The 26,446-nt window shown below is 35.9% G+C and overlaps 1 protein-coding gene across 3 annotated transcripts in view; it reads left to right on the forward strand.

The window, feature by feature from the left end:
* Positions 1 to 23,573, forward strand: part of PGR (progesterone receptor) — a 37,872-nt gene extending 14,299 nt beyond the window's left edge. For 2 of the 3 annotated variants that reach the window (XM_030475697.1, XM_030475700.1), the window contains exons 3-8: positions 1,914 to 2,030; positions 8,780 to 9,082; positions 10,364 to 10,508; positions 13,829 to 13,959; positions 19,068 to 19,225; positions 21,363 to 23,573. In XM_030475697.1, coding sequence (XP_030331557.1) covers positions 1,914 to 2,030; positions 8,780 to 9,082; positions 10,364 to 10,508; positions 13,829 to 13,959; positions 19,068 to 19,225; positions 21,363 to 21,518 — 1,010 coding nt within the window. In that variant the 3' untranslated portion in view covers positions 21,519 to 23,573. Of the gene's footprint in view, positions 1 to 1,913; positions 2,031 to 8,779; positions 9,083 to 10,363; positions 10,509 to 13,828; positions 13,960 to 15,383; positions 15,497 to 19,067; positions 19,226 to 21,362 lie in introns of those variants that run through there. The other variant, XM_030475699.1, reaches the window with a different exon arrangement.
* The last annotated feature ends 2,873 nt before the right edge of the window (positions 23,574 to 26,446 follow it).

Consider the following 26,446-nt stretch of genomic DNA (forward strand, 5'->3'; position numbering starts at 1 on the left):
ATTAAGCATTCCTTTGTGAATGAACTGTACATTAAAGCATCATGATGCCACAATGCAGAGATAATCTGATACTTCACAGATTTTAGTTAAACTAGCAGAGTTTTTAAACTGTTGTTGCTTATCAAAAGACTGAATGCTTTTGTAGCTAATGAAGGCAAAGCAAGATGAGGAAAAACTGCAAATAATCCTGAGGAAGACATGTTCAAAATAAGTGTTTTGCTTTCTGGTCTGCTGCCTGGAGCAGGACAGATTTTTATTCATTTGGTTACTAGTGATAATTTTCCTGGGAGAAGGATTTCAGGATTAGAATTAATGGGAGAAACTAAATGAGAATTTCTTCCGATTTACTGCATTGCTGAAGACTTTTTAAATGCCAGGGAATGCATGAGGCAATTGTTTTAAGTTGCTCTTAAAAATATGGGTAAGAAGTATATTAATCATGAAAAAAAATACTAGCACAGAAACAAATACATCGTTTCACATGCTTTAGCACTAGCTCTTTTATTTTGTTACAGTAGAATGTTCTTCTTTCTCCTGCATTTTCATCTGAGGATTCATTTTCAGTTTTGTCTTCTGTGGAGAAAAGTTACCGGTGAACAGTTACTCATTTTACTGTGTGCAGAGAAAGGACAGAATAGGGTTATAGAAAGCTGAATAACAACATCCAAGTAGAATAATCACCTCAGATTTGTTTGCTACTGGTGACATCAGATGGCTAAGTAAGAGTAATGCTGGTCTAGAAAGTAGTGAAAATTTTAAAGGTCTGGTATTGATTTTACATTTGGAGGTCCACAACTACAGTATTCCATGAGGGAAGTATCCATGATATTGGTACTTCGTAGTAGTTTCTCCTTACATAGTTTGTCCATACTTTTTTGATCCATTTTGTTGCTCTCAAGAGAAATACTTTTGGGTTTTGTTTTCATGCTTTCATGCTACGTACTGCTAAGAAACGGAAAATACAGAAATGCACGGAGGATGATGTGCATAAACAGGCAGATTTTAAAGTTAAACGCTACAGTGTAAACCTGGGCTTAATTTGAAAGGATAAGAGAAAGTTAGCTTTTATTTCTTCTTACTTATGTACTTAGCTTTGTTTACTTATTCAAAATTAAAATCACAGAAATTATCAGTGTTATACTAAAGCATAAGAACACATTTTTGTCATTCTCTTCAAGTGAAATTTGGAAGTATCCTTGAAGTTTCTGTTCAGAAGAATGCCAAAATATCAGATGAATTTAATTTTTTGCTCTGCTGGAAGCTGATTGCATTAAAAAGATTCTATTTTAATACAGTAATGACAGGCTTTTCTGAACTGAGTCCTTCAGAATTAAACAGTAAACTAAGATCTAATCTAAACCAAAAAGTTACAGCCGCCTTCTACTAGTCCTTTATTGCTCTGTTGATGCATCTGTTTAGCTGGTATTTCAGTAGGTCTAGCACAAAACTGCTTCTCCATCAGAGGTAATTTACTCTGCTTAAAGGGCTCTTTTCTGCACTGCTCCAACTTCCTCATTCAGTTTTCTGTTGGAAACTCCGCATCAAATTTACTTAAGTTCTTTAAAATCAGGAACAATAATTTAAAATAAAAATAGATTTGAAAGAAATGAAGCGGTGTGTCCTCATGCTTGATTTACTTAAGAAATACCAATAGTACATAGCTTAAACAGTTCACACTGCTAATTATTTTGGAATTTCATGGGTGGGGAGTTTCACTCTGGAACAGACCAGATAAATTATTATATTTAGATAGTAACACATGATTATTTGAAAGTTAGCATAAAATGAAGGAGTCTTTTAATGGTTCAAATATACTTCTTTTGAATCCTCTTATTTTTGGAACATCTATTCAATGTAATAATTTTGTCATTTTAGAAGACATAGTATTAATCCTCCTTTTCTCTTACCTACAGGGCAGCACAACTATTTATGTGCTGGAAGAAATGACTGCATAGTCGATAAAATTCGTAGAAAGAACTGTCCAGCGTGTCGCTTGAGGAAGTGTTGTCAAGCTGGTATGGTCCTGGGAGGTGAGCTGCTTTTCAAATCTGATTCAGAAAAACAGGCAGTCAAGAACGCTACCTTAAATCTGTTGAGTTTAAACCACATTACTTTCATACTGTAAAGGAAAGAATCACATTAAATGTTATTTTTGGAAGAATTACCTGATGTTTTACAACTCTTTATAATTTTTCTTTAATGAGTCTGGAAATCCTGAAACAAAAATACCTTTCTGTAAGAGTCTCTCTCTCCCACTGTGTACACTTATAGTAATTTTCTTGCAAGGGCAGGAATTGTGTCTTTGGTTTGTATTTATTAATAACTTTGGATCAGAAAATTTGATTTAGGAAAAATATAAAGAAGCAAATTGAGATTGACACTAAAAGCAAGAATCAGTACTATCCCCTTCTCTTTTCTGTTGTGCTCTCCATAATTGTTGTGAGTACATGTACATGAGTCAACATGTACTGCATTCTACTGAAGAGGGCATGGCAGTGGTTGCACCAAGACTACAGACTTTGCATACTAGATGCTGGCAAATCCCCCTCTTTGGGATACCAACCTTTAGATCTTGCTGCAACAGATTTGCTTTTTTTATGGGAAGTAAACCAAAATTGAGCACTATGCCTTTGAAAGCCTACAGGGAATAAATGGTTTAGGATTAGGTAGTCACAGGGCACGTTTTGCCATGCTAACATGTGGGAATATTGAACATAGAATCATAGAATAGGTAGGGTTGGAAAGGACCTTAAGATCATCCAACCCTGAATTTTTTTATGTTTTTCACAAGAACTTTAGCTATATAAAGTTTTGGATCACTACAAAGCTTGAAAATACATGGCTAAAACTGTAAGAAATTGGCTATATAAAGATGATAGAAATAATACGTTCTCAAAGGGAATGAATAAGAAAGGACAAAACCTGATTTCTTACTACTATAATTTGTTTTAGTGCATCAAACATCTTTATCTCACTCTCTACATTTTATGTATTGTTTTTCATTTTTGAAGGAAGAACTGGCATTGTATACTGTGCATGACTTCATTATCCTGCTAATCTGTGTTCATTCATAAGTTTAAATGTGTACGTAGTTTTTGGACTGATATTTTGATTGCACTGCTCTGTGCTTTCAGCGCCTGTAGATATATGGAGTTGGAGGATTCTGCACACATGGCCATCATGTCAGCCTTATGTTCTGTACTTTTATTGGTGATGTGAATCAGTAGTTCCCAAACAGCGAGTAGCTGTTGGTACATCGTCTTCCGTAAGCAACAGTGCTACAAGGAACAGCCAGCAGGATGAGAGGAAGGAGAGGCGATGCTGCAGCATGGACTGTGTTCTGTGTTGCACCCTTGAACTTCCCTAGACGTTCAGCGCTGCCTCTCCTTTGAGTTGTCTTTTTGAAACTGCATCCTTCATAGCGCTGGAGATAGAGTAATGAGAGCCATCAATCTAATTGGTGTTACTGTCTCTCCCTCCTTCCTGCACCTTGGTCAGTCAGTGGTGTCTCTCAGTAAAACAAATGGAGCTGACAAGTGTTGGTGGCAGTGGACTGGGGAAAGAGGGACAAAAGCAAAAGAACGTATCATTTGGATCCTTCTCAGAGAGCAGTTGTGGTTTAGACCTGGGGTAGCAGTGCAGAAGAAAAACAGTATTACTACAAGGGTAGAACCTGAAACGTTGTTTGCCCAGGTTTGGAAGAGGAGAAGGCTGGGGAAGCGGGGGTCCAGAGTGCGCTGTGGAAAATACGTGATAAGAGCGAGACTTGGGAAAGGAGGAGGTGGCAGATGCCTGTGTTTTAAGGTTTGGGACAACTTGTAAGGTTGTCTTGTAAGGTTTGAGCAACTTCATCTATAAAAGATGTCTCTGCCCAAATGTAGGCCAAAAAAAGAGGAAACTAAGATTTAAAATTCAAAACACAAAAAAATCTCAAAATAGACCATAATGCTCTTTCATCTGTTACTGTCATCTTTCTTTTCCTCTTCTGCCATTTCTTATACTTCCTTTATTGTATCACATGTGGAATATTTCCTACCTATGACTTGCCATGCTGATCAACACACTGATTCATATATGGGGTACTACTGGGTAATTTTCCCCAGAACATAGGTGTCCATAAACAAATTTCCAGTTCATGGAAAAAAAATTCATAGTTAGATACATCATTGAGTATTTTTAGTGAATCAGAGTTGTCAGTACTTTAAATCTTATGTTTACAGACTATTATACTTTAAGACTTTTTGTGCATTTTCTGATTTCAGCCATTCAGAACTTACATAGATACACTTTTGTTCTTTCATTCCTGCTACTTAGTTTCTTAATGCTAGCCTTCAGTTAGTAAATGCAGACCTCCAATACTGCTTAATCAAGGTGAAAAAGACTAAGATTTTACAGGATGTTGATTTTTACTACATTAATTAAACCCACTGCTGGGAGAAGTACACTTATCTTCCACTGAATGTTACTACTGAGTGGCAACCATATAAACAGAGCATATTATATTTCATTGACAACAGTTCCATTTTCTGACCCCAATTTCAAAGCAATGAAATGAACCTGCATTGTTCTAAAATAAATTGTAGTCAGTTGAAAGTAAATTGTAGAATAGCAACAAAGAGCTTTAGTAACCAATTTCACTATGTGGTCTGTTTCTTCTTTCTTAATATATAGAAGGAAAGTATCAATGAAAGCACATAATCATAATGCTTTAATTGTTATTCTCTGTGGGACTGTTAATTGTCTTTGAGTTTTATAATCTCCTAAATAGACACATTAATCTATTACCATTTTAATCTTCTACCTAATAGGGTAGCAGGGAGCTGGGTCAGGGTATTATTGTTTTGGAATAAACAAATACTTAGCTTTTTTTCTTTTGATGAACCTGTAATTTTCACAGGCTGACTATCACAGATTCCTTGTTCAGCTGTATTGCTAAATTAATGCTTCATTGTTTTAGTCAGCTTTCAGTCCATGTTGCAGTGATTATATGCAGACAAATTTGAATTAATTTTCTAGGTCATGTTTTCTGAGGTAGCATCAAAGGGTTTATTAAAATCAAGATCTATTACTTCTGCTTTGCTGCTTTGTTCCTTTATTTTGTATACACCTTCTTAAAGTGTACACAGCTTGTTCTCCTACACAAGATTTAAGAGCATAGTGACCTTAAAGTCAAAGCCATAGTGTTCCGTCAAGAATAATAAATTATTGATATTTTTCACCTGATTACAGGGTATGGAGAAGGATAGTGTGATGTTAGACTTTTCCTAGAAAGCCCAGCCATTTTAATATGAAATGTCTATTATCAGTGATGTCTGATTGGCAGTATGGTTCTCTATGCCTAGTTAAATGAATATTAAAATACAGAATTATATTTCAAAGAGAAAATCCTAAAATATTTGATTATGAGATTAAGTAGATTTCTATTTTTTTTTAAATGTCTTTATGTTTTCTAGGTACATGTACATAAATACTACTCACATGCTATTTGTAGTAATTGAGAATAAGGGAACTACAAGTACTAAGAAACATCTTGCTTGGTTGGCTATTTAAATTGGTGAACATGTTACAAAGAGAAGATGTGCTGTCTAAATATGCATAGACAAGTTTTAGTATTAAGATGAATAATTGCCAGAGTGGGTTAGTATTCTTTACACATTATAGGACTAAGTGGAGACATTTGTTTATCTTACAGTGGGAATTTATCTGGATATTTTTGTAAGGAGCAATTGAAAAACTAAGCTGTTGTCAAATATCTGTTTTTTCTTTATGACCTTAAGAGTTTGCATTAATTTGGCATGGTCTCCTTGTGGTGGATGGGAAAGTTTACTATGAGTTATTAGTAGTCGCCTCTGCAGTAGATAGGTGACAAGTGGAGTTGCTTTACTGGTGGCTGTTAAGCAACATAATTGGAAGTAAACACATAAGCAATTCTGCAAGCCAGTGTGACATTAATTCTGATACATTTAATCACTTGGAAACGTGGGTACTTATTAACTACTAACATTTCCATGTGATAAGCACTCTGGTTTCTTTCTTTACTTGTTCTCTGAACGGTAAAAAGTATCTGAAGCCATTATTTCAGAGAATACCTGAAATCATTATTTATGAACTATCAAATATATTGTTCTGGTTTCCTTCACGCCTAAACAATAGTTAGTGGGAAATTCCCAGCATGTTTAAGGCTATGTATAGCTTTGTTCTGATAGAAATTGGCCCTAGGTCTCTTGTCCTAATATATTTTCTGTTCTTTTGTGGGTAGTTTTTTTAGTTCAGCTGTAACATAAGGTTTAAGTTTGTGTTTGATTCTTCACTAAGGAGTCACTGATCAGCAATATTTCTGTTCTTACCACAGGTGATAAAATGAGTATAAGATTGCTGGGGCACTTAATCCTAAGCTAATTAAACTCACAGTTAAATTAGTGAGAGTATGATCCTTGACTCCATTGGATGATAAGTGTTACTGAAGAGCCCATCATTCATATTTATACTATCAATAAAGTGTGTTTCTTGAAATTTTGTTTAGTATACTCCCTTTGGATTTTAAATATTGTTTTAATTTAAATTGAGGTTTTGCACTTTTGGCTACAACTTTGTTGTATGTGAAATGCATAAACATGCATGTTTGATGGGATAGCAGAAAAATACTTCATTTTTAAAAGCAAATTTTGGCTTTTTAGATTGTGTTCATCTGCTCAATCCTGTCTGGTTCACAAACTGATTCTGCCTCCAGTTATGCCAGTGTACATCAAAAATAGTTGATTTAAGTAGCAGAATTCATTCTGTATAAAGTATTTAAAAATGACATAAGGAATCTTCTCATGTATTAATCTTCTTGAAGTTATACTACCCGTGTACTACTAATGAATGTTTTGAAAAAGATCAGTTTAATTCTCTGCAATGTACATCTTAGGTCTTCAAAAATGGAAACATGAATTTTCATAAAATTTTCTATCTATCTTGTGTGGTATGGGAACACCTGAAGAAAATGGAATAGACATGTTCCTACATAAAGCCAATTTTGTTGAACCTTTCTGGTTTAGTGTATAGTTTGGAAGACTGGGACTTTCCTAAGGAGGAAAGTAATAGCTGAGTCTGGCTATGCTAGCATCCCTCGGTTCCTTCCATAAATAGTGGAGAATGGATTCAGAGCATGTGCCTAAGTTTACTTGTGCTTCCCTGCTACCTGCTTTCCTGCTACGTGTTCTAGGGCCTCTTTGTTGGACTGGTTGCATTCTGACAGAGTGGTGCTAGTTTTAACTAAAATAAAAAGAAGGCAGTGAAAGATGGAGAAGTCTTTGTCCCCTTTCTTTAGAAGGTGATAAGTTCCCTTGTCTAATCTTTCACTTGTGAATTAAAGTACCATTTTTCAAAAAACAATTTGATACGCATGTTATAACCTGGATCTTAATTCAACCAAATAAATGCATACTGTTAATGCTTCTATTACTTTTCACCTCCTGTACTTTAAGAGTGGTTTTTGCATATTGCCATTTTATAATGCAGTTTCTCAGTGGTTCAGCAGTCTGATAGGCATGGATTTTCTTTTCATCCAGTGAAATTTGGTGCATCTCTTTTTCTACTATTGTTAAAGTACGCAATACCTCAATGAGTAAAAATACCCATGTGATTTCTGGGTGTTTTTTATAGCGAAACCTTCTCATTCCATATTATTTTCTTTAAGGTAAACTTAAAATATGCATTCTCTTAGTGTCCACCATCATCTAAATCAATCATAAGTATCAGTGTCTTCATTCCTTTTTTTATCCATTTTTTCACTAAGCCAAACCTCTTTGGCAGAACTCATGATCTAACAGGGTTTCCATCACCTTTGAGGATCTATTTAAAGCAAATCTTTTCCACAGAGCCACTTCTACATGGATTTGTGCTTTTATTGAAACTTGTAATGTGGTAATATGTTACTGAGGGTTATTGTCTTTGAACCCCCGAAGATCTGATTTTCTATGTCTGTATGGTGTACTGCTGGACTTTTTCCATGAAAGAAGTTTGAAGAGTTGCTACCTAGGGCTCTGTATATTTCCGTAGCCATACCAGGTGTAGTTTCCATGTTTATTTTGGGAAGGCAGTTCTGCTACTTTAGCGTTCTTCAAACCACTATAGTATAGAAATAGGAATTACAAATACTGAGAAAGAGAAATTATTCTTCAGAAAGTGAAGAATTTTTTAAGTGTTGATACGTGGTTTTACAGTATTTGTTGGCATTTCACTCATCTCCTGAATTCTATTTTCTTTCTGGAAAACAGGAGGAAAATATTACCTTACAGATCGTCAAAACAGAATTTAGCCATGAGACTGCAGTGCTTTTATGGAACTGGAGGAAAGGAATTTCTGTGTGTAGTAATGAGTTACCGGCATTTTTGTTTCTGAATATTAGGGAGAAAAAAGGAACAGTATCCCTAATAAACACTGAATAGAAACTTGGTTGTAGAGCCAGCTGGCTCCGCTGTTGGCATATGATAGAACAGTGGGAACTGAACCAGAAAACACTTTATGAGGTTACTGTAACCTGGAATTCATGGCAATAATTTTAAAGGGTGGGTGCTGTTCATCTCTTAGTGAAGGGAGGAGGATATGCAAGGAGAAACTCTTAAGAATTTTCCATGATTATTCTTAATTATATAAATAGATAAAAAAATAAAGAACTTACTCCAAAGACAGTTCTGGTTTCCTTGTATAGATTAAAAGTGTAATCCAGCACTACTGGAAAATATTAGTGTTTCTGGTTAATTCGTTTTAACAGATCAACAATTTTCTCTTTCAGGTCGAAAATTTAAAAAGTTTAACAAAATCAAGGTTGTGAGAACATTAGATGCTGCACTCCAGCAGCCAGCGACCCTTCAAGATGAAAGCCAGTCTTTAACCCAAAGGCTGTCCTTTTCTCCAAATCAAGAAATACAGTTTGTTCCCCCAATGATAAGTGTCTTACGAGGCATTGAGCCAGAAGTTGTCTATGCTGGTTATGACAATACAAAACCCGAAACACCAAGTTCCTTGCTGACCAGTCTAAATCATCTTTGTGAGAGGCAACTTCTTTGTGTGGTCAAATGGTCTAAATTGCTACCAGGTAATAGCACTTTTTATATGTCGTGAATTCTAGTTAAGCAAATATGTCCTAGGGTGCACAGTCAAAAGAGAATAATAGTGTCTGCCTGTTAATTAATTCTTAAAAAATTCTAAAATTATTAATCTTCTGCTTAATCAGATAATATATCTGATCAAATTAATTTTAATAAGAGGGCACTTTTGAAGGAATGCATCTAAACATTGAAACTCATTCCAAAAATCCATAGAAGCCTGGAGAGTTCCTGTGTGTGATTGTTAGAGCAGCCTTTCCACCTCAACCCCTCTTAATCTGTTATTAATTCTTTTTGTATAAAATTTTTGAAAGCAACAGAGAAAAGCTGTAATAAATAGTTCCAGTTCAGACTAAGCAGTTCACAAATAGACTGGTAATGAGAAGTAACTGAATATATGAAGATCCAAGAGTGGATTCCAAGAAAAATCATGTTATGTATGTACGTGTGCTGTATGGTCACAGGGCCCTGATCCTGGGATATATAAAAATCAATATATCAAGCAGAAAGACTAGAAAGTACGATTTTGTGTAAGCTCGGCATGCCACTTCGCTGCTGCAGAAAAGGATAGTCCCTATCACTGCTCCTCACCATTGCAGCTTGTGCTTGTCAGACCTCTTGGTTGAACTCATTCATTGCATTAAGTGAGAATAAAAGAAACCTTTTTGAATGCCGGAGCTTGCTTGGAGGAGGTAACAGGGCCAGATAATGACAAACATGACCACTGCTTTCAGTGGCAAGAAGCTGTTAGATTGACTCAGATAATTCATAGCAATCCTTAAAGTTATTAAAGAGCAAAAGTTATCAAAGGCAAACACATAACTGAATGTGCTTCTCTTTAGTTGAATGCAAGAAAGATATTCATATGTGGATGTTTATTGTATTACAATTCTATCTCTTGTTAAGATCACTGAAGTCTGAGCTACCTACATTAAATAAGAGCTGGTTAGAGCAATCATGTTACAAACTGTCATATTTTTACCAAAGGAAAATGAGATGCATTCCTATTCCCGGAAATACTTTTGAAAGCTAAAGTTAATTTTGGTTTGATCATTTCAAAGTACTGTATCAGGTCAAAGACAAGAGGTTAACTTGTGAGATAGCCAGTTACTGTACAAACTTCAGAAGCTTCTGAGAGCTACATCCCCAAAAGCACTAGTCTTTCTAGGTGTTCTCAGTTTTATAGCTCAAAGGTGTAATCTCAGAACCTCTACTCAGCTGTTGTCTAAATAAGAATTACAGAGTATTTTAACTTTTCATTTAATTTCCAGGATTTCGGAATTTACATATCGATGATCAGATAACCCTCATCCAGTACTCCTGGATGAGTCTAATGGTTTTTGCAATGGGATGGAGATCATACAAACATGTCAGTGGTCAGATGTTATATTTTGCACCAGATCTGATTCTAAATGAGTGAGTAGACACTGCTGTTGCATGATACGAATGACATTTTTAATTTACTTGTGTCAGTGAGAATGTGACTTCCTTGAGGCCAAGATTTCATTCATTACTTTTTTCTGTTTCAGAATTAACAGCAGAGGAAAGTGCTCCGATCGTATTAAAGTTCAGTAACTTCGGGAAGGGTTTTGTGGGAATCCCAAATATTCTGCTGACATGGCCAAACAAAAAGAGTTTGAATAAGATTTTAATTATCTAAGAGAAAAATGTATAAAAAAAATCATTCTGTTGGAAGATTTACCTGCATTCATCTGAGTAAAAGACATAAATTGATGTTTAAGAAATGGGATTTCCTGTAATCATTGTGGTTTGAGTGGTTTTTGCAAATAGTTCATATGTAGTCTAAATACTCAGTTTTGACACTTTCTGATAAAACTCTGCTTTTATAAAGAACATTTCTTGTTAGAAAATTGTAATAATTAAGCAAGGAGGAATTTTAATATGAAGAATAAAATGTGTGAGACTGCTCTTTTCTGTATTGAGGGAGAGATTGTTGGCTTAGATTTTTCTTCACTATGCTGATTAATTCCGATAATCTTCATTACAGTCTATGTCAGTTTTTCAGAAAAGTTATAATTTTAGGTACATAGATAGATAAATAGATACAATTTGGATACTACATGGGAGGTTTCTGGGAACAGTAAAACATTATTTAATCTCCTATTTATTTTTCCTTAATACATTTTTTTTAGCTATTTTTTTCTTAAAATCCTAGAAGAACAAAAATGAAGTGAGATGAAAGTTAAACAGGTTTTCTTGTAAGACATATCTGTTTAAGGATTAAGAGGTGGATTTGCAGAAGATTTAGGCATCTGAATTTAAAATGTGTAGACAAGAAAGTTCTTGCCAGTGAACTTCTTCATAGAAAATACATGGTGGAGCAGGCCATGTAGCTCCTGACCTTTCTTTTCCGGATGATCATAAATCACTGTGAAGTTAGAGAGTAATGAATTCTTTTGTCTCCCATGTGTATTTGCTGTACAAATTGAAATACTTTGAAGGGATGAGATTGAGAGAATTTCTGACTATTCTGTCCCAGCATAGTCTGTGATATATCTCATGGTTACATTCAAAAGAAACACAGAGTCAGGTAGCGTTAGGCAGTAATGTTATACCTTGGGGTGTTACCCTGTGTGCGGACCACTGCTGCCATCTTGTGAAGAAGACTTTCTTCCAGTATAGGGTTCAGACTTATGAACCCTGATTGTAATCTCTCAGAGACAGCTTCTTATTTGTAGCTCAAGGCCATCTACATCAAGAGGGAGACGTACTGACAACATAAACTTATCTTGGTTGTAGAACATGTCATCAGGGTCATACTAGAAATGTTATAAAGAGTTAGATGTGAAAAGTAACTGGCACACTAAATCGTAGCTGCAATTGTTTATTGGGAAATAAGTTAGCTTTTAGATGAGTAAAATTTAAGGAACTTCCTTGTGTACAATGATGTCTAAGATTGTACTTTCATGATCACTTTAAGCAAAGGTAACTGCTGAACACTGCCCTGGTCATGCATCCCCATGATTTCGCTTAAGATGGGTCAAACACTATCTGGTTGCAGTTTCCAACAGATAAGGAATTGCATGCTTGAGAAATACTCCAGAAAAAAAGCCATTAATCAGCAGGTGGAGGTGATGCCTGTTCTGACTCACCACCTGGGAGTGCAGGCACTGATGGCAGAATAGCAGGAGTGCACAGCTAGAGGTGGAAAGAGATAATGGAAGATCCTTCTACAAGGGCAACACACACTTGAGTTTTTTCAAAATGACCATGAAACCACAATCCAAAGATTGTTTCACAGCCAATCTGTCATTTAGTGAACCGAGTTGTAATGCTCCTTGGGAGTGACTTGTTTGGTAGTGTTGATTTTGGACCAAGAAGGGCAGGAGTGTTAGTTTGACAAAGGTTTCATGAATTAGTATTAAAACCTTACAAAGATTTACTGTTACTTATACTTTGCAGTGTCCAAGAACACTACATGACCAAGAACAGCATTTTAGCATACCCTGAAAAGTGCTATCACTCTTCATAGATAATAGTTAGGAATAGAGGCTACCAGAAAGGAATAGGAAGGGAGGTTTAAAGTATGTGTAGAAATAACCAGTCCATTCAGATCTAACATTAAATTTCTATGTTTAAGTCATTTAAGAGCTGGTACAAGATACCAGATGTTGAACAAAGCTGAAATAATTTTCTTTTACAATAACAGTAACACTTTAAATAACAAGAAAAAAACCCTCAATGCATTGAGAAAAGCCTTTTATTCCTGGAAAATATCTTCTGTTTTCATTGTTGAGGTTACTATCTGCAGTCAGGTTGGAATGCTGTATAAACTTCTATGGGGTTGAGGGGGAAATTTAATCTTCTTCTTGTACCTAATTCATCTGGTTTGAGATGCAACTTTGTAAAATTAGCCCAAGTTACTGGATCTTCTGGTTAATGTACAATGAATTCAGTTCAGATTACAAACTTTGTAATGCAACTGTTGCAGTCATTTCAGTTGAAAACTGCCTTCTCAGTAAACACATGCAATAAAATATACTCACGATATCAACATCTCGAAAAGTAAGACTGAAGTGCTGCAAAAAACTAGAAACAGTTTTATGTATTTCCTCATGTGGTTTATTCTATTCACTTCTGCAGAACTTTAGATAAGGCTGTAGTAATGTCTAAGTTTACCTAAAAGCCTTTGGTGTATATTTACATGTAACATTTTTAACTGTGTCTTTAATGGCATAAATCATTACAAAAATAATATCATTGCCATTACCAGAACAATGTTAAACTTGCAACAAAATATTTTGATGCAGACATTTTTGCAAAACCTAAGAACAAGATTTCTATAAACTTTCAGGTTTATCTTCAATTTTATGCTTTGAAATCTTTTCAGAGAATGTGAAAATCTATCAATCAACGTCTAAAAGAAAATATTAATCATTAGAGTGTTTTTAATTAATAAAACCCCTTTTTTGGTAGTTAGCATTCAGCTTTGATAATCTCCAGGGTTTTGTTGTTTGGGTTTTTTTTTCTGTGCAGCAGTAAAATCCAAATAATTAAACATTCAAAATAATAGCACATTCATTACAGTTGAAAAACAGCTGTTGATTGTAGGTACAAAAAATGACAGAATATTCATGTATATAAACTCTTTCTTTAATTTCTGTAATGTAGTAATTAAATTGCTTAACAAGGTACTTTCTTCAAATAAGTAGTACTGGAGCTGTTCCTTATTTTCATGTTGTGGTTTTTTGTTTTGGTTTTTTTTCCTGGGTAAGACAGAGGATGAAAGAGTCATCGTTCTATTCCCTGTGCCTATCCATGTGGCAACTCCCACAGGAATTTGTCAGACTTCAAGTTAGCCAGGAAGAGTTCCTATGTATGAAAGCGCTGTTACTTCTCAATACAAGTAGGTTCTTTGATTTCTGTTTTTTCACTAGGAAGAGTTTTGAACCATGTTGTTTAACTTGACAGTTGCTAAGCTCTCTGGCTTAACCAATTAAAACTTCTGTAGGAGGAATGTTAGTATTCCAAGGCCTACGAATATTTTTTCTCGTGTTTATAAGGAACAAATAATTTGTGATTCATTCTTGGTTTTCATTTTCAAACCAAGTGTGCAGTATTTCTACCTGGAAGCTCTTCAGCTTAAATGACTCTATACAGGTTAAAAAAACCTTACAAGCATTAGAAATATATTGAAAAATATTTAATAATTTGTCAGAACTGAGGACTTTATCTTGGCCAAGAACTTAAAGCATGCTTTCTCGAAAGAATTAGGGAGGTGGACATGGCAAACTAACATGTATTTAACCTCTTGTAGTTATAAATAGGTTAAGTTTAGAACAAATATAAACCTATGGAAATGTTTCTCTTTGGGTTGTTTCTCTAGAACAAAAGTCGTGGTCACTTTTAATCATACACATTTTTTAAAGCATCCAGCATATGGCTGCATTCCCCTTTAAATGGGAAATGTGGTATTTGATGAAGGTATCTTCCAGCCTTTTCTAAAATACTAAAGTGTACATCTGCTGAGGCCATAATTGTTAGTTATGAATCTAGAAATGGAAAGTTTTTAAATGGTGCAGGTGCTATTAGAAATGAGAATAAGCACCTCTGAGAAATATAACTGGAAAAATATTGAAGTTTGCAATGTAGACACACTTATGGAGTCAGAGGAGAGCTGTGCAAACCCTGCATAACCTGCTTGTTCATTGTAAAAGATAAGGAACTAAATTTGATTCCCTCTTAAGCTGGACTTGGCAGCATGCTAAAACAGCCCTTGGTCTCAGCAGACCATAAATGGTGAAGATTAAATTTAGCTCATATGAACATTAAAAATACTAAAATAATAGTAAAATACCATATACTCTGCTAAAGCAATAAAAATAATGTGGACAAAAATCCACATTGATATAAATCCAGTTGCTTTTTTGAATTCTGAATGCATTCTTAGTTTAAATGTTTTCCATCTTGTTTTCATTACAAAGGAATTCCCTTGCCTATCATCTCAATCTTAGAGGGAAGTTTTAAATTCCAGTGAAATCTAGATCCACTTGTGATGTTCCAGCTGTCCATTTCTGTCCCAGAAGGTTCAAAGCAAATTAAAGAAGCATTACAATGGTCCAATCCCTGTCATATATGTGTGCATTAGTTTAACAGTATTCATCAAACTACCATTCTTTATCAATTGCATTGCACTCAGAAATTAATTTTTAAGATGATTTGTTTATATATATATGCAAGAAATTAGTTATAAAGAAAAAAAAAGAAAGTATTTCTACCTGTGCTGATGAGCTTTGCTTTTTGTTCTCTCCTGCACTTATTGTCTTGTAGGAAAAAACAGTTTATCAGATCTTTGGGAAAAGGAACACACCTAACCGTTGTTGCTGAGACATTTAGTAAACATTTGGTACTGTATAAATACAATTCCACAAAACTCGTTTCAAAAAAACATATAACCTCATTGTTGCTGTTAAGTGTTTTTTAAGACTACTTTTATTTTAGCCATGATATTCATCTTAATCCTCTTCAAATGTGAAAGTATGGCCATTTCAAGCTTTCATATACTAACAGTAAATCAAATTTGAACTTCTAGTCTCTCATTCTGTCTTCTGTTTGATTTATTATTTAGATGAACTCTTTTTTACTTTTTCTATCATTTTGAAGAAGCAGTAATTTGCATTAAACACAACTAAATGTCAGTTTAATACATTTCTAATTCTGAATGCCTCCCCAGCCTACTTTTTAACATTATTTTTGATTTTACAGTTTTTCCATAGAGTTTGCTGTGACTTAGGGGTATTCTGTATATTGTACTTGTGACAGTTTTAAAGATGTCTTGAAAGCAGAATTAGTCTTTGCCAATATGGACGAACATTTTTATTTTCTGCAGTTGTTTCCATTTTACAGTCCTTGTTTACTATATGTAACATGCTGTATTGTAGCAGTGCCCCATAAGTTCTAAACAGGGCTTTATTTTGTAGGTGCCATGTACAACTGGGAACTAGTGCTATGAATAGTTCACAAATACTATGATTTAAGAAAGTAGACCTATACCAAAAAGAGAGAAATAAGCATATAGTAAGTTCAGTTCTAGCTCAAACACTTTCCAGACTTTGATTTAGAGGAATTGCAAAATCTTGTTGCATAAGATTTTGGCTGGGTTCTTGCCACTGGATAAAAGCATCCGCATTCTTTACATATGTTCAGAGGGAAGGAACGTTTGAGCTACCTGTGCTTAAGTTGCATTTATGCATGTAACATTGTAATTCTTCACTCAAATAAATAGCTTAGTGGAACTTCTTGTGATTAGACAGGAATGTGACCGTGCTTTTGCAGAATTCTAGGGTAGCAAGCCATTCACCGCTGGAAGAGATCTTTTAACTTAGTTCACAAGGGAAATATAAGGACTAAATTGCTGGTTTATAGATATAAGTCAAGGATATCATCCACCTAACCCTAAATTCCATCTGAATGTCAGTTTATGTGAAAAAGATTTCCTAGATGTCTGTAAATGTGCTGCTAAGACATACCCAGAACCATCCAGGCTTTGAAAATCAAGCTATTCTTTTTCCATGACTCAACTTTCACCCACTGTGAGTATTCCTGCCTGTATTATACCTAAGCACGTTGCATTTTCTACAAGCCAAAACTTGTCCCTTCCATTCAGACCCTTGATGCAGATGTGACAACCACACTTTCAGATACCTCCTTTGCCTATCTGGACTTGAGAGGCCATACTGAGTCGAACCAAAAGCCCACCTCATCTAGCATTTCATCTCCATCAGCTGCCAAAAAAAACCCTAACATGGCATTCCTAAAAGCTGGACTATTCTTAGGTATAGTGTTATAAACGTGCTTTCTGTAGAAGCAGTCACAATTTCTATTCTTTATTTTTATTCTTGTTTGACTTCTGTTTTAGTTAGGAGTCAGACCCTGACTTCCATAGCCCAGTTCGGTGCTTAGACACTTGTCTTTAAAGTAAACTTGCTATTTTCTGTATGTGTGTCTCCCTCCTTCCCCCAGACATACAGTTGTCTGTGGGGACACTGAACAAGAGACAATCTATCTTGGCAAACAGGATCGTTTCCTCTCTTGGGCAGTCTCCTCCAAAATAGGAGACTTCCACTTAACTCACGTAGAACAGAGACATGAACTTCTGCCTTGTCAGTTCTCTCTGGACTTGGGGTGGTGGAATTTTAATTCTAATATGTTTGCCTGAAGTGTCTCCTTTTCCCTTATGTTTTTCTGAGGAACCAGACATGACCTAGGCAACTGATTTCAGAACAGGGTCTATGAGTTCTGAATGGAGAGCAGTGTTGCTGTCAGTGCAGGGTTTGCTATCTAACTCTTTTTCTGGGAATAGCTTTATGTCTGACCCTTGTGCGGCTGTCTCCTTTTTGGGTGGCTTCTGGTTTAAGGATTGCATTCCTAGATATCTAACAATACAGTGTATTGTACAGAGAGGCAGCACACACATGTATTTATGTTTTAATTCCAGAAAGCGAGAAATCACCTGAAAGTTAGGTGTTACTGTATTGAATAAGTCAATATCATTATGGACCAATTTTTTTTTTTTTTTTTTTCCCAAATGAAATCTGTTGTGGCCCTATATTAGTCATGGTCTGATACAAGTTTGAAATGTTCTAGATACCTAGATAACTATCAGAGGATTTATTTAACTGAGCTAGTCCCCATGACATTCTTTTAGAGTCCATGGAGAAAAATAAGCATCTCTAAATTTCTTTTTAAGGATACTTCTAAAACAGTGAGCATTCCTTGTGCCCAAGATTTGCCTGGTTTTTTTCCCACTAAAACTACAGGCAGCTGTGGTAACTAGCCTAGATGGAGATGCCTGTACTGTAAAATGTCTATAAAGTTTGGTGAGGTGAATCCTTCGCTTCATGCTTGCTGTCAGAATACGAAATGTTAAATGTGATGTTACAGTACGAATTGTCATTGGCAAGAGAGAAAGGGGAATAAATTTAACAGCTTTTTCAAAAAAAGCATGTTCGAAACAAGACCACAATTTACTGTATGATTATTAGAGTGAAGCAAGGGTTCACATTTGATTGCCAGATGGGAATAATTTTTAGAGTTTCATTTCTTAAAGTTTTTAATTTCTTAATTGCCTTTGACAACAGTAATTATAAGACTTGTGTATTACACATCACCATGCCAGGAAAGTAAAGTCTAGAGCTTGCACTGTTTCATTATAATGCTACCAACACTTATCATCGGTGATCAAATATGGTCTTATCACAGTCTAAACTAACAGGTTTATTTCTCAATGTTCTCTCCATGTCCTTATTTCCATCCTCATGGCTCACCTTTAAGAGAAGAGTGAGTTCAACCATTTACTCCTCCTTGCTAATTTCTCTGAAAAGCTGCTCATATGTAAGACTCTGATAGTGCATCTATTCTATTTAGTGAAAGAAGTCCAAACAGAAGGCCTGAACACTGGATGCTTTGCTGTCTACACTACTTGATAGTTGTTAGTTCATTTCTTGACTCCATTTTGAAGCCCCAGCTCCATCTAGATCTCTCTACCATAAATCTGCTATGAAGAGACATGATGTCCCTCATCAGTGTAAACATGAGTCAGTCCATAACATCTTTCTTCAAATATAGAAGTGGTTCTTTGGGCCATTTTCAGCAGTGTTGTGGTTTAACCCCAGCTACTAGGGGTTTATCCCCTATACAGGTTTAACCCCTGTAGCACCTACTAGGAAGAGAATTCTATCCCAGTCAAAACCAGGAGAAGCAGGCAGGTGTCTGCTGAAGCTTAGGGCTATTTTTAGACATCAGCAATTAGCAGAATTGTCTGATTGTTGCTGGTATATCCTTTAGACTAACTCTATCACTGTTTCTGGAGTAACCTTTGAACAAGAAGAAGTATCTGAAGTACAATAATGAATTGCACTGCACAGCCTGAAATACTATTAATTGTTCCTGTACTTTAAATTTCTCTCATTGCCTTCAGAATAAATTGCAACACAAGTGTTACTTTCTTTTTAGTTCCTTTGGAAGGTCTAAGAAGCCAAAGCCAATTTGATGAGATGAGAACGAGTTACATTAGAGAACTGGTGAAGGCAATTGGTTTGCGCCAGAAAGGCGTTGTGGCCAACTCGCAGCGTTTCTATCAGCTTACAAAACTGATGGATTCCATGCATGATGTAAGTTTACTTGTTAATGCGTTTTGATTTTTATGTAAGAAGGGACTTCTTCTTAAAAGTAATTTTATGGAAAGTGGCTAATCAGTATTTCTAAACAACGAAAGAACCCCCCTACATTTTTCACTTAGTGTGTATATTTGCATGAATAGATAGCTGTATATTCATCATGGATATATACTGTGTATATATTATATGGTAGACAAGATTCAAGTATTTGAGAAATATGCATTGAATGCTACCATTTTGTTTCATTATTTCTGTAGCGTAGCTAGTACAGTTATGGGTTTTGGTAGGGGACAGCATGTGTATGTGTTTGTACATGTTGATGAAAATATTTAAATAATTCAAAGAATAGGCAATTCAAATTGCAAAGTCAGGCTAAGAATTAGAGAAAGACAATCAAGTTTTGCAACTTAATTCAACTACTTTTATGTATATATTCTATACCATTTTTTTCAGTATCTGTCTGTGTTTGGGAATTGAGTAATCTTTGAGAGCTTCTAGGAAGAATGCTTCTGAGTTTGGTGTTGGTGGTGAGGAGCTCACAAGAAGTTCAGGGAAGGATGGGTCTTTGCATGTTTGTATTCTTCACTCAGCAAATCTGCATTTTATTTTAATTGTTCATGAATAAATTCATTTATTCATCTAAAACCTGTAATTGTCACTAATTCCTCCCTCTGATGGGGGAAAACCCCACATCCTTTGAGAATCCCATTTATGGGAGTTGAGAGGTAACAATATTGATAATTCTGTGGCTCACCAGGTGGTCTGGAGTCTTGTAATCCACGGTACAAACCTCTCCATCAGCTTCTGCTGTCTACAGAACTTACATTCACCATTAGCTATTACATCATCTCAGATACCAGCAAAACAAGAATGAGACAAATATGAAAAGCATCCTTACAAGTGAAGGTAGACAATTCTGAAGGAAGGATATGGAGCTTAACTTTAAGTATGTACTTGTAGTCAGACTGCAGTCATCACTTGGGACTGTCAGTGCTAAACCCTTCCCTGCATTAGCTTTATAATGTTGATATATTCAAACTACAGAGAAACGGATAAAGGACAAGAATTTATGAATATATTAAAATATGACAAATTTTGCTAGTCACTAAAAATGATACTCAAATTCTCTAACAATGTAGGAAAACTTGTTATCTTGCAATAACAAGTCCTGGCTGGTATACTACTCATAGTAGCCCTTGCTCAAGGAACTTGTTTGGATCAGTCTTGCTTAGGATAAAAGGTCTTCCTGACTTACCTGAAGTAGTAATTTGCAACCTGAGAGTCACAGCATCTAGAGGAAAATTTGGAGTTTTCCTCTCTGACTGTAGAGTCAATATCTTTATTTCAAATGCTTAAAGTAAAATAGTCTCAGTGGTAGTGAGCAAGGCTTGCTGCAAAATATCCAGCAAGGTGATGGTTAGGGTAATGTTTGGTCCATGAAGTATCTATCTTTGTTCAAGTGCCTATTTGGGGCTGATACAGTGATGGGAGATACAAGGAAAAGATAGGTCGTCACACTGGGGAGACTGCGTGTCGTTAAAGCCTAAGGTAGGAGAAATAGTATGATATTTCACAATGTAAAGGTCACAGGTCTTAAAGAAAAACTTCTCTAAGACTGGAACTTCTGAGAGAGAATAGAAGAGGTAAAACAGTAACAGCTGCTTTCAAGGCATGAGGAGCTATGGTGTTTAATGTTTGTGGCATACCCAGATATGGTCATAATCAGAAAAGCTCGCAGGTAAACAGTAAATGCTGTCCCTCAGAGCAGTGTTTGAATAGCATATAGTGATCAAGGCACTAAGACATGCTGAATGTGAGAATAAAATGAAAGATTGAGTATTTGTTTAGTAATTGCCATTGTTCATGGCGCATGTCGTGAGGATGATACTTTATAATATCAGTAAGGCACTGTTTTTATATGACATTTAGCTATGTTTAGTTTATGATTTTTGCCACGGGACGATATTTTGATAGGGAATGACAAACACCCTCATTATTGATTCAGGGAACGACAGAGAAAGGTATATAATGATGTCAGCTGATGGATGTATGAGATAAGTGATTGACAGCATGCTTACCTGGCTGATTACTGTTATCTTGATTTATCATGTTTGTATTTTGTTAAATCCAGCTAGTGAAACAGCTCCATCTCTTCTGTCTGAACACATTTCTCCAGTCCCGTGCACTGAGTGTTGAATTCCCCGAGATGATGTCAGAGGTGATTGCTGCCCAGCTACCCAAGATTCTGGCAGGGATGGTGAAACCTCTTCTCTTTCACAAAAAGTGAAATGTCTTTTCTCTTATCATAGAGATGATTTCTGGGTCATTTTTTGTTTATTTTGGTCAAGATTTTGCAATGTCAAGACTTCAGTATATTTGTCATACTTACCCTGCCTACTGCTTTATACATGTAACATACACAAGCCATTTAAGCTCGATGTACGTATTGTGAGTTCCTGATTCCTTAACTGCAAAAATCACAACAGTCATAAGAAACATTTTGTAAACTTGGCTAGATTGCTTTTTAGATATGCATAAGAGCGACAATGAATAGAGTTCTCAGATTTCTAAGAGCAGTTATCTTACACATTTTTCTTACATACTATATGCTCTCAAATTTCTGACATGGTGTAAACTTTTTACTTTAATACACTGTGTGCATGGCTACATCTGGGCATATGTGTAATACAAGATTTTGGAGGAATTAAAATAAATATTGCCCAGATTTGCTCACAGATATTTCACTTTTTATTAACTAATCTGCCTCACAGAAATATCCTTTCAAAGTCAGCTGTCCAGGATTACCTAGATGTTGCTCACCTTCATGAGTAACTAAAGTGTTAGGCACAAAGTATACATTCATACTCTTGTCTGTGCTCATACTGCATTGAAACTCTGAGTTCAGTATGCTGTTTTCTGCACCATTCAGTGTCGCTCTCCTTCAAAAATACAAAAGCTTAGTAAAATTTCAGTGTATTTTACAACAGAAGTAATGTATATGCAAACCTGCTAAGCTTTGGTTCGTGTTATTTTTCCTTAAAAGTTCAGCAGTTACTAAAGCTAAATCACTTGGCTGTAATCCTAAATTCATCAGCTTCAAAATTCTGTATTTCAGAAGCTTAAAGTAGAGATGTTTTCACTGACTACAACTCTTAATAATCTTAATGTTTTGAATTCCAATGCTGAATACTCAAACAGCTATTAACATCAAATTATAGTGAGATTAAGTGCAAAAAAGAAAGGGAAAAGATGACTACAAACATTTGGATACACATCAGGCTCATTTCAGTGCTATTTAGTGGAGCTACGTATTTTATGTTTTAAAGGCATGCCATTATAATTGGGGTAACTGTAAAAGAGGAATTGGGCTATATTAGCTTTATACATTAAAGAAGCATGTAATGTTTTACCATGGAACTAATATTTGACTGAAAAAATGTGGTGGTGTTTGTTCCTTTGATGTGGATATGAAGCAGCTCATGCATTTAAGGCAGTAAGCTGTTGATATATTCAAACAACAGAGAAACAGATAAAGCACAGAATTTATGAATCTATTAAAATACAACAAATTTTGCTAGTCACTAAAAATTATACTCAAATTCTCTAACAATTTAGGAAATCACAGAATCACAGAAGGGTTGAGGTTGGAAGGGACCACTGGAAGTCATCTAGTCCAACCTGGGCAACCTATTCCAACGCTCAGTCACCCTCACAGTAAAGAAGTTCTTACTCATGTTCAGGTGGAACTTCCTGTAGTTTAGTTTATGCCCGAAATGGCGAGTCTTAGTTGGGTACTTGCTGGCCATATGGTTTTGCTTTTCCCTGTTCCATGTTGGATGCATCCATCGTGTAATAGCATACTATTGATGATGTGTAGGTTCATTTTCATAGACATCATAACCTTGTCACCTGAACAAAGGCCCATGGGTCATAAGATTAAATCAGGGTGCTCCTCATTAAAAGTATAAGTGTTGTTACTTGTTCATAAAAGTTATGTTCTGTTCTTTAAAAAAATGTGGACAAGTAACAACTAAAGGTATATTTAAAGGTGTCTTTACTGTTTGTTCTTTCGTAAAGCCAATGGGGAAGAAGCTACATCACATCTGGGGATAAAAATGTTTCTGAGATTCCCACATAGTAGTACAAAACCCACTGGAATTGGTGTGAAGATGCGGCCCTGGATAAAATGGTATAAGCATAATATTGTGTTAGGTGACTAGGTTCATCATTGCTAACTGCCCAAAGACAAACAATTTATTTCATATTCAATACAGTCTGACTTTTAACTGTGATCCTTAAAGCAATTATGTTTTAATAAATTACACAAAAATCTTTATTTCTACATCTTGAAGTTTTGTTTTCTTTATTTTTCTTTGTATTTGGATTCAGTAATTGTGGAGCTTAGTGTCCATTTCAACTATTCCACTTTTGTGTAGCAACAATATTTTCATGCATTCTTTGTGAATTTAAGCATTGCCACATAATTTACCATTGAATAAACAGACTGTTTATGTTACTGTTTATATTAAACTGTTAACAGAAACTTCCCACACTAAATATTATTCTTCAACACCCTAACTGTGAAATTAGAAAACAGAGTAGGCAGTGTGTTTGCCCTGGATCAGCCTCCATCTGCCTTTTATTCAATCCCTCAAATTTGTTCCAAGTGGCTGCCGTGTCACCATGTCCCATAAATATGGCAGATTAGTTTGAATTGCTCTGTATTTGTCTCAAAGGCATAATCAAAAAGGAAAAAAAGACGCCTTTGGGGAATAGATAACAAAGGTTAAAAACATTTTCAAATTGTATTTCTTAAAGATCTCTAACTCACAGTAAAAATTCCCAGAACTTTATGGTCATGATAAATGCACTGCAAAAAACAACATGTTTGGCTAAATGTGGCTCTGTATGAATTTGTAAATAAGTCCTGTGTTCATTATGTGATTGTCTGAAATACAAAAAAAAAGTTTTAATTTGAAATACAAAAAAAAAGTTTCCAGCATTGAGCCCAGTTTATAAAATTGCCTTTAGTCTCTGTTTTTATACCATCATTTGCCCTGGATTACACAGACACCATTAACACTGATGGAGATACAAGATTGCTTCCTTCCTTCCCTATAGAAACTGCAGGTACTGTGCCTTTTTATCACTGCAGCAAGGTCCAAAGAGCCATCAGCAAACTAGGTTTTTTCTTTCAGAGAGTATGAGGCTTTTTAGTTGCTTGCATTTCTCTGCATTAATATTTTTTTCAAGATCAAGGTATTGTTTGTCCTGAGCTTTACAAATAGGTCCAAATAAAACATCTTGTAGTGCTTAATATACTGACCAAGGCATAACAATTCTGGACCTTCTTATGTTGCATTTTACACACTAGAAATCAGAGGTTTTGGTAAACGGACTTCTTTGTTTTCTCACATCTACGATGTCCCTGAGGACATTTTAAAGGTATGAGACCTGTTGTACTAATTAGAAAGCTTTCTATCATCTTCTTCACATTGCAGACATAACTTTTTGTCTGAGCTATCACTACAAGCTATCACTATCATCTTACACTAAAAGTAATGCAGGCCCACGCCTGAGGCCAAGCCTCTCCTGTTCTCTGCAGTTTAGGTATTTTTGACCCAAGGTGTTCAGCATTGCCTTATGCTAGCACTTCAGTGAAGCAAACCGACCAGCCCATGAAGTAAACCATTTCCTCTGAGCTCTGCTGTTGATATTCAGCTTTTGTAGGGGCATTGCGTTTATAGTTTTTAAAGACTTGTGGAGGTTGAAGTGCCCGGCAGTGGCAGCCCAGCTGTGTTTGGAGAGCTGTGACATCATTGCATGGCAGAGAAGAGGAGACCTCCAGCCCCAGCAAGCTGTTCTGCTCTTTCACACGAAGTTGTTCACAGCTGTACCTGCTGTGCTCAAAGAAACACAAAAGGTCAAACACTTGGCTCATGTTTGCGAAGATCTTAGCTGGATCGACAGTACTGACCGGCCTTTAAGAAGGGGGAATGTGACTTCATTAACACCTCGTTCATGTAGCCTGAGAAATTAAATCAATTTCATGGCACTTCAGAATGGTCTGGTTGTATGTATGGAGCTTAGGTAGTTTTGAATTACAGCTGTTCCTCCAGCTGCACTGCAGTTAGGTTTTCTTGGGTAGTATGTACAGTAGAGAAGCTGAGAGTTCAGTTTGCATTTTCTGACCAGTCAATGCTTCATTAGTACCTTACAGGTTTTTTAGTTGGTTTGTTTGTTTTTCTTTTGAAGTACAGTAACACTTTTCTCTCAGTCATCTTTATTGGGAAGGTCAGCTGCTTTCCTGTGTTTCTACCTAAACCCAAATATTATCAGTGACTTAACAGTAGCATGAACACTGACAGCCTCCTGTATCCTCCTGTACACTCCTGCCTGCACAAACTTGTGATTAGTTTATCCCCAAATCAGAATGAGGGGGCTGTACTCCAGCCATGCAGCAGTGCAACTCCAAGTACACACGTCTTGCCTTACATGCCGTTTGTGGCACGCTGACCTTTCTTTCCTTCCTCTAAGCCAGCTTGCAGCCACAGAGCTCACATCCAAAGCCCTCCCAGCTTTCCATGGCTCAAGAGCCTGTGTACACCCTGCCAGGCTGGACTGTCAGCGTTGCTGGATTTACTGGTTTGTACTGCTTTGTGTCATGGTGACCTGACTCAAACAGAGGGTTTGGTTTTAATTTAGTTCTCTTTTCTCTGTTGGAAGTCAAAAAGGGAAAAAAGTAATATTTTAGGTGATTTTTGTTCTAAAATTTATGAGCTTTTTTTCCAATGAATGCTATTAATTAATTAAATTGATGTTATTTGCATGCAGAATGGTGCTGTAGCTTCTCATGCTCAGACAGAAACATGCACTAAAAGGTGACTGCATGGATAACTCTAATCAAGTTAAAATTTACCTGGCTGTTTACCTGAAAGACTAAACAATCCTCAGAAAATAATCCCTCAGTGCTGTTGAAACAAATGCAGCAGTTGCATAACTTCAAGTACATGAGCAGCACTGCTCTCTTCATGTATTTCTTCACTCACATTTAGGCATTTTTTTCCTGGGTTGGGCCCACAGTGCTGTGTATGATAAAGGATATCAAGGAGTGGTGAGCTTTCATTTAATTCTAATTTATCATTTAAAACTGGCAACATTTCAGTTTCTTGCCAGTGTGTGGTATGCTTATTATAAAAATACCACCACAAGTCT

The sequence above is a fragment of the Strigops habroptila genome, chromosome 2, assembly GCF_004027225.2.
Source record: "Strigops habroptila isolate Jane chromosome 2, bStrHab1.2.pri, whole genome shotgun sequence".
NCBI classification, from domain to species: Eukaryota; Metazoa; Chordata; class Aves; order Psittaciformes; family Psittacidae; genus Strigops; species Strigops habroptila.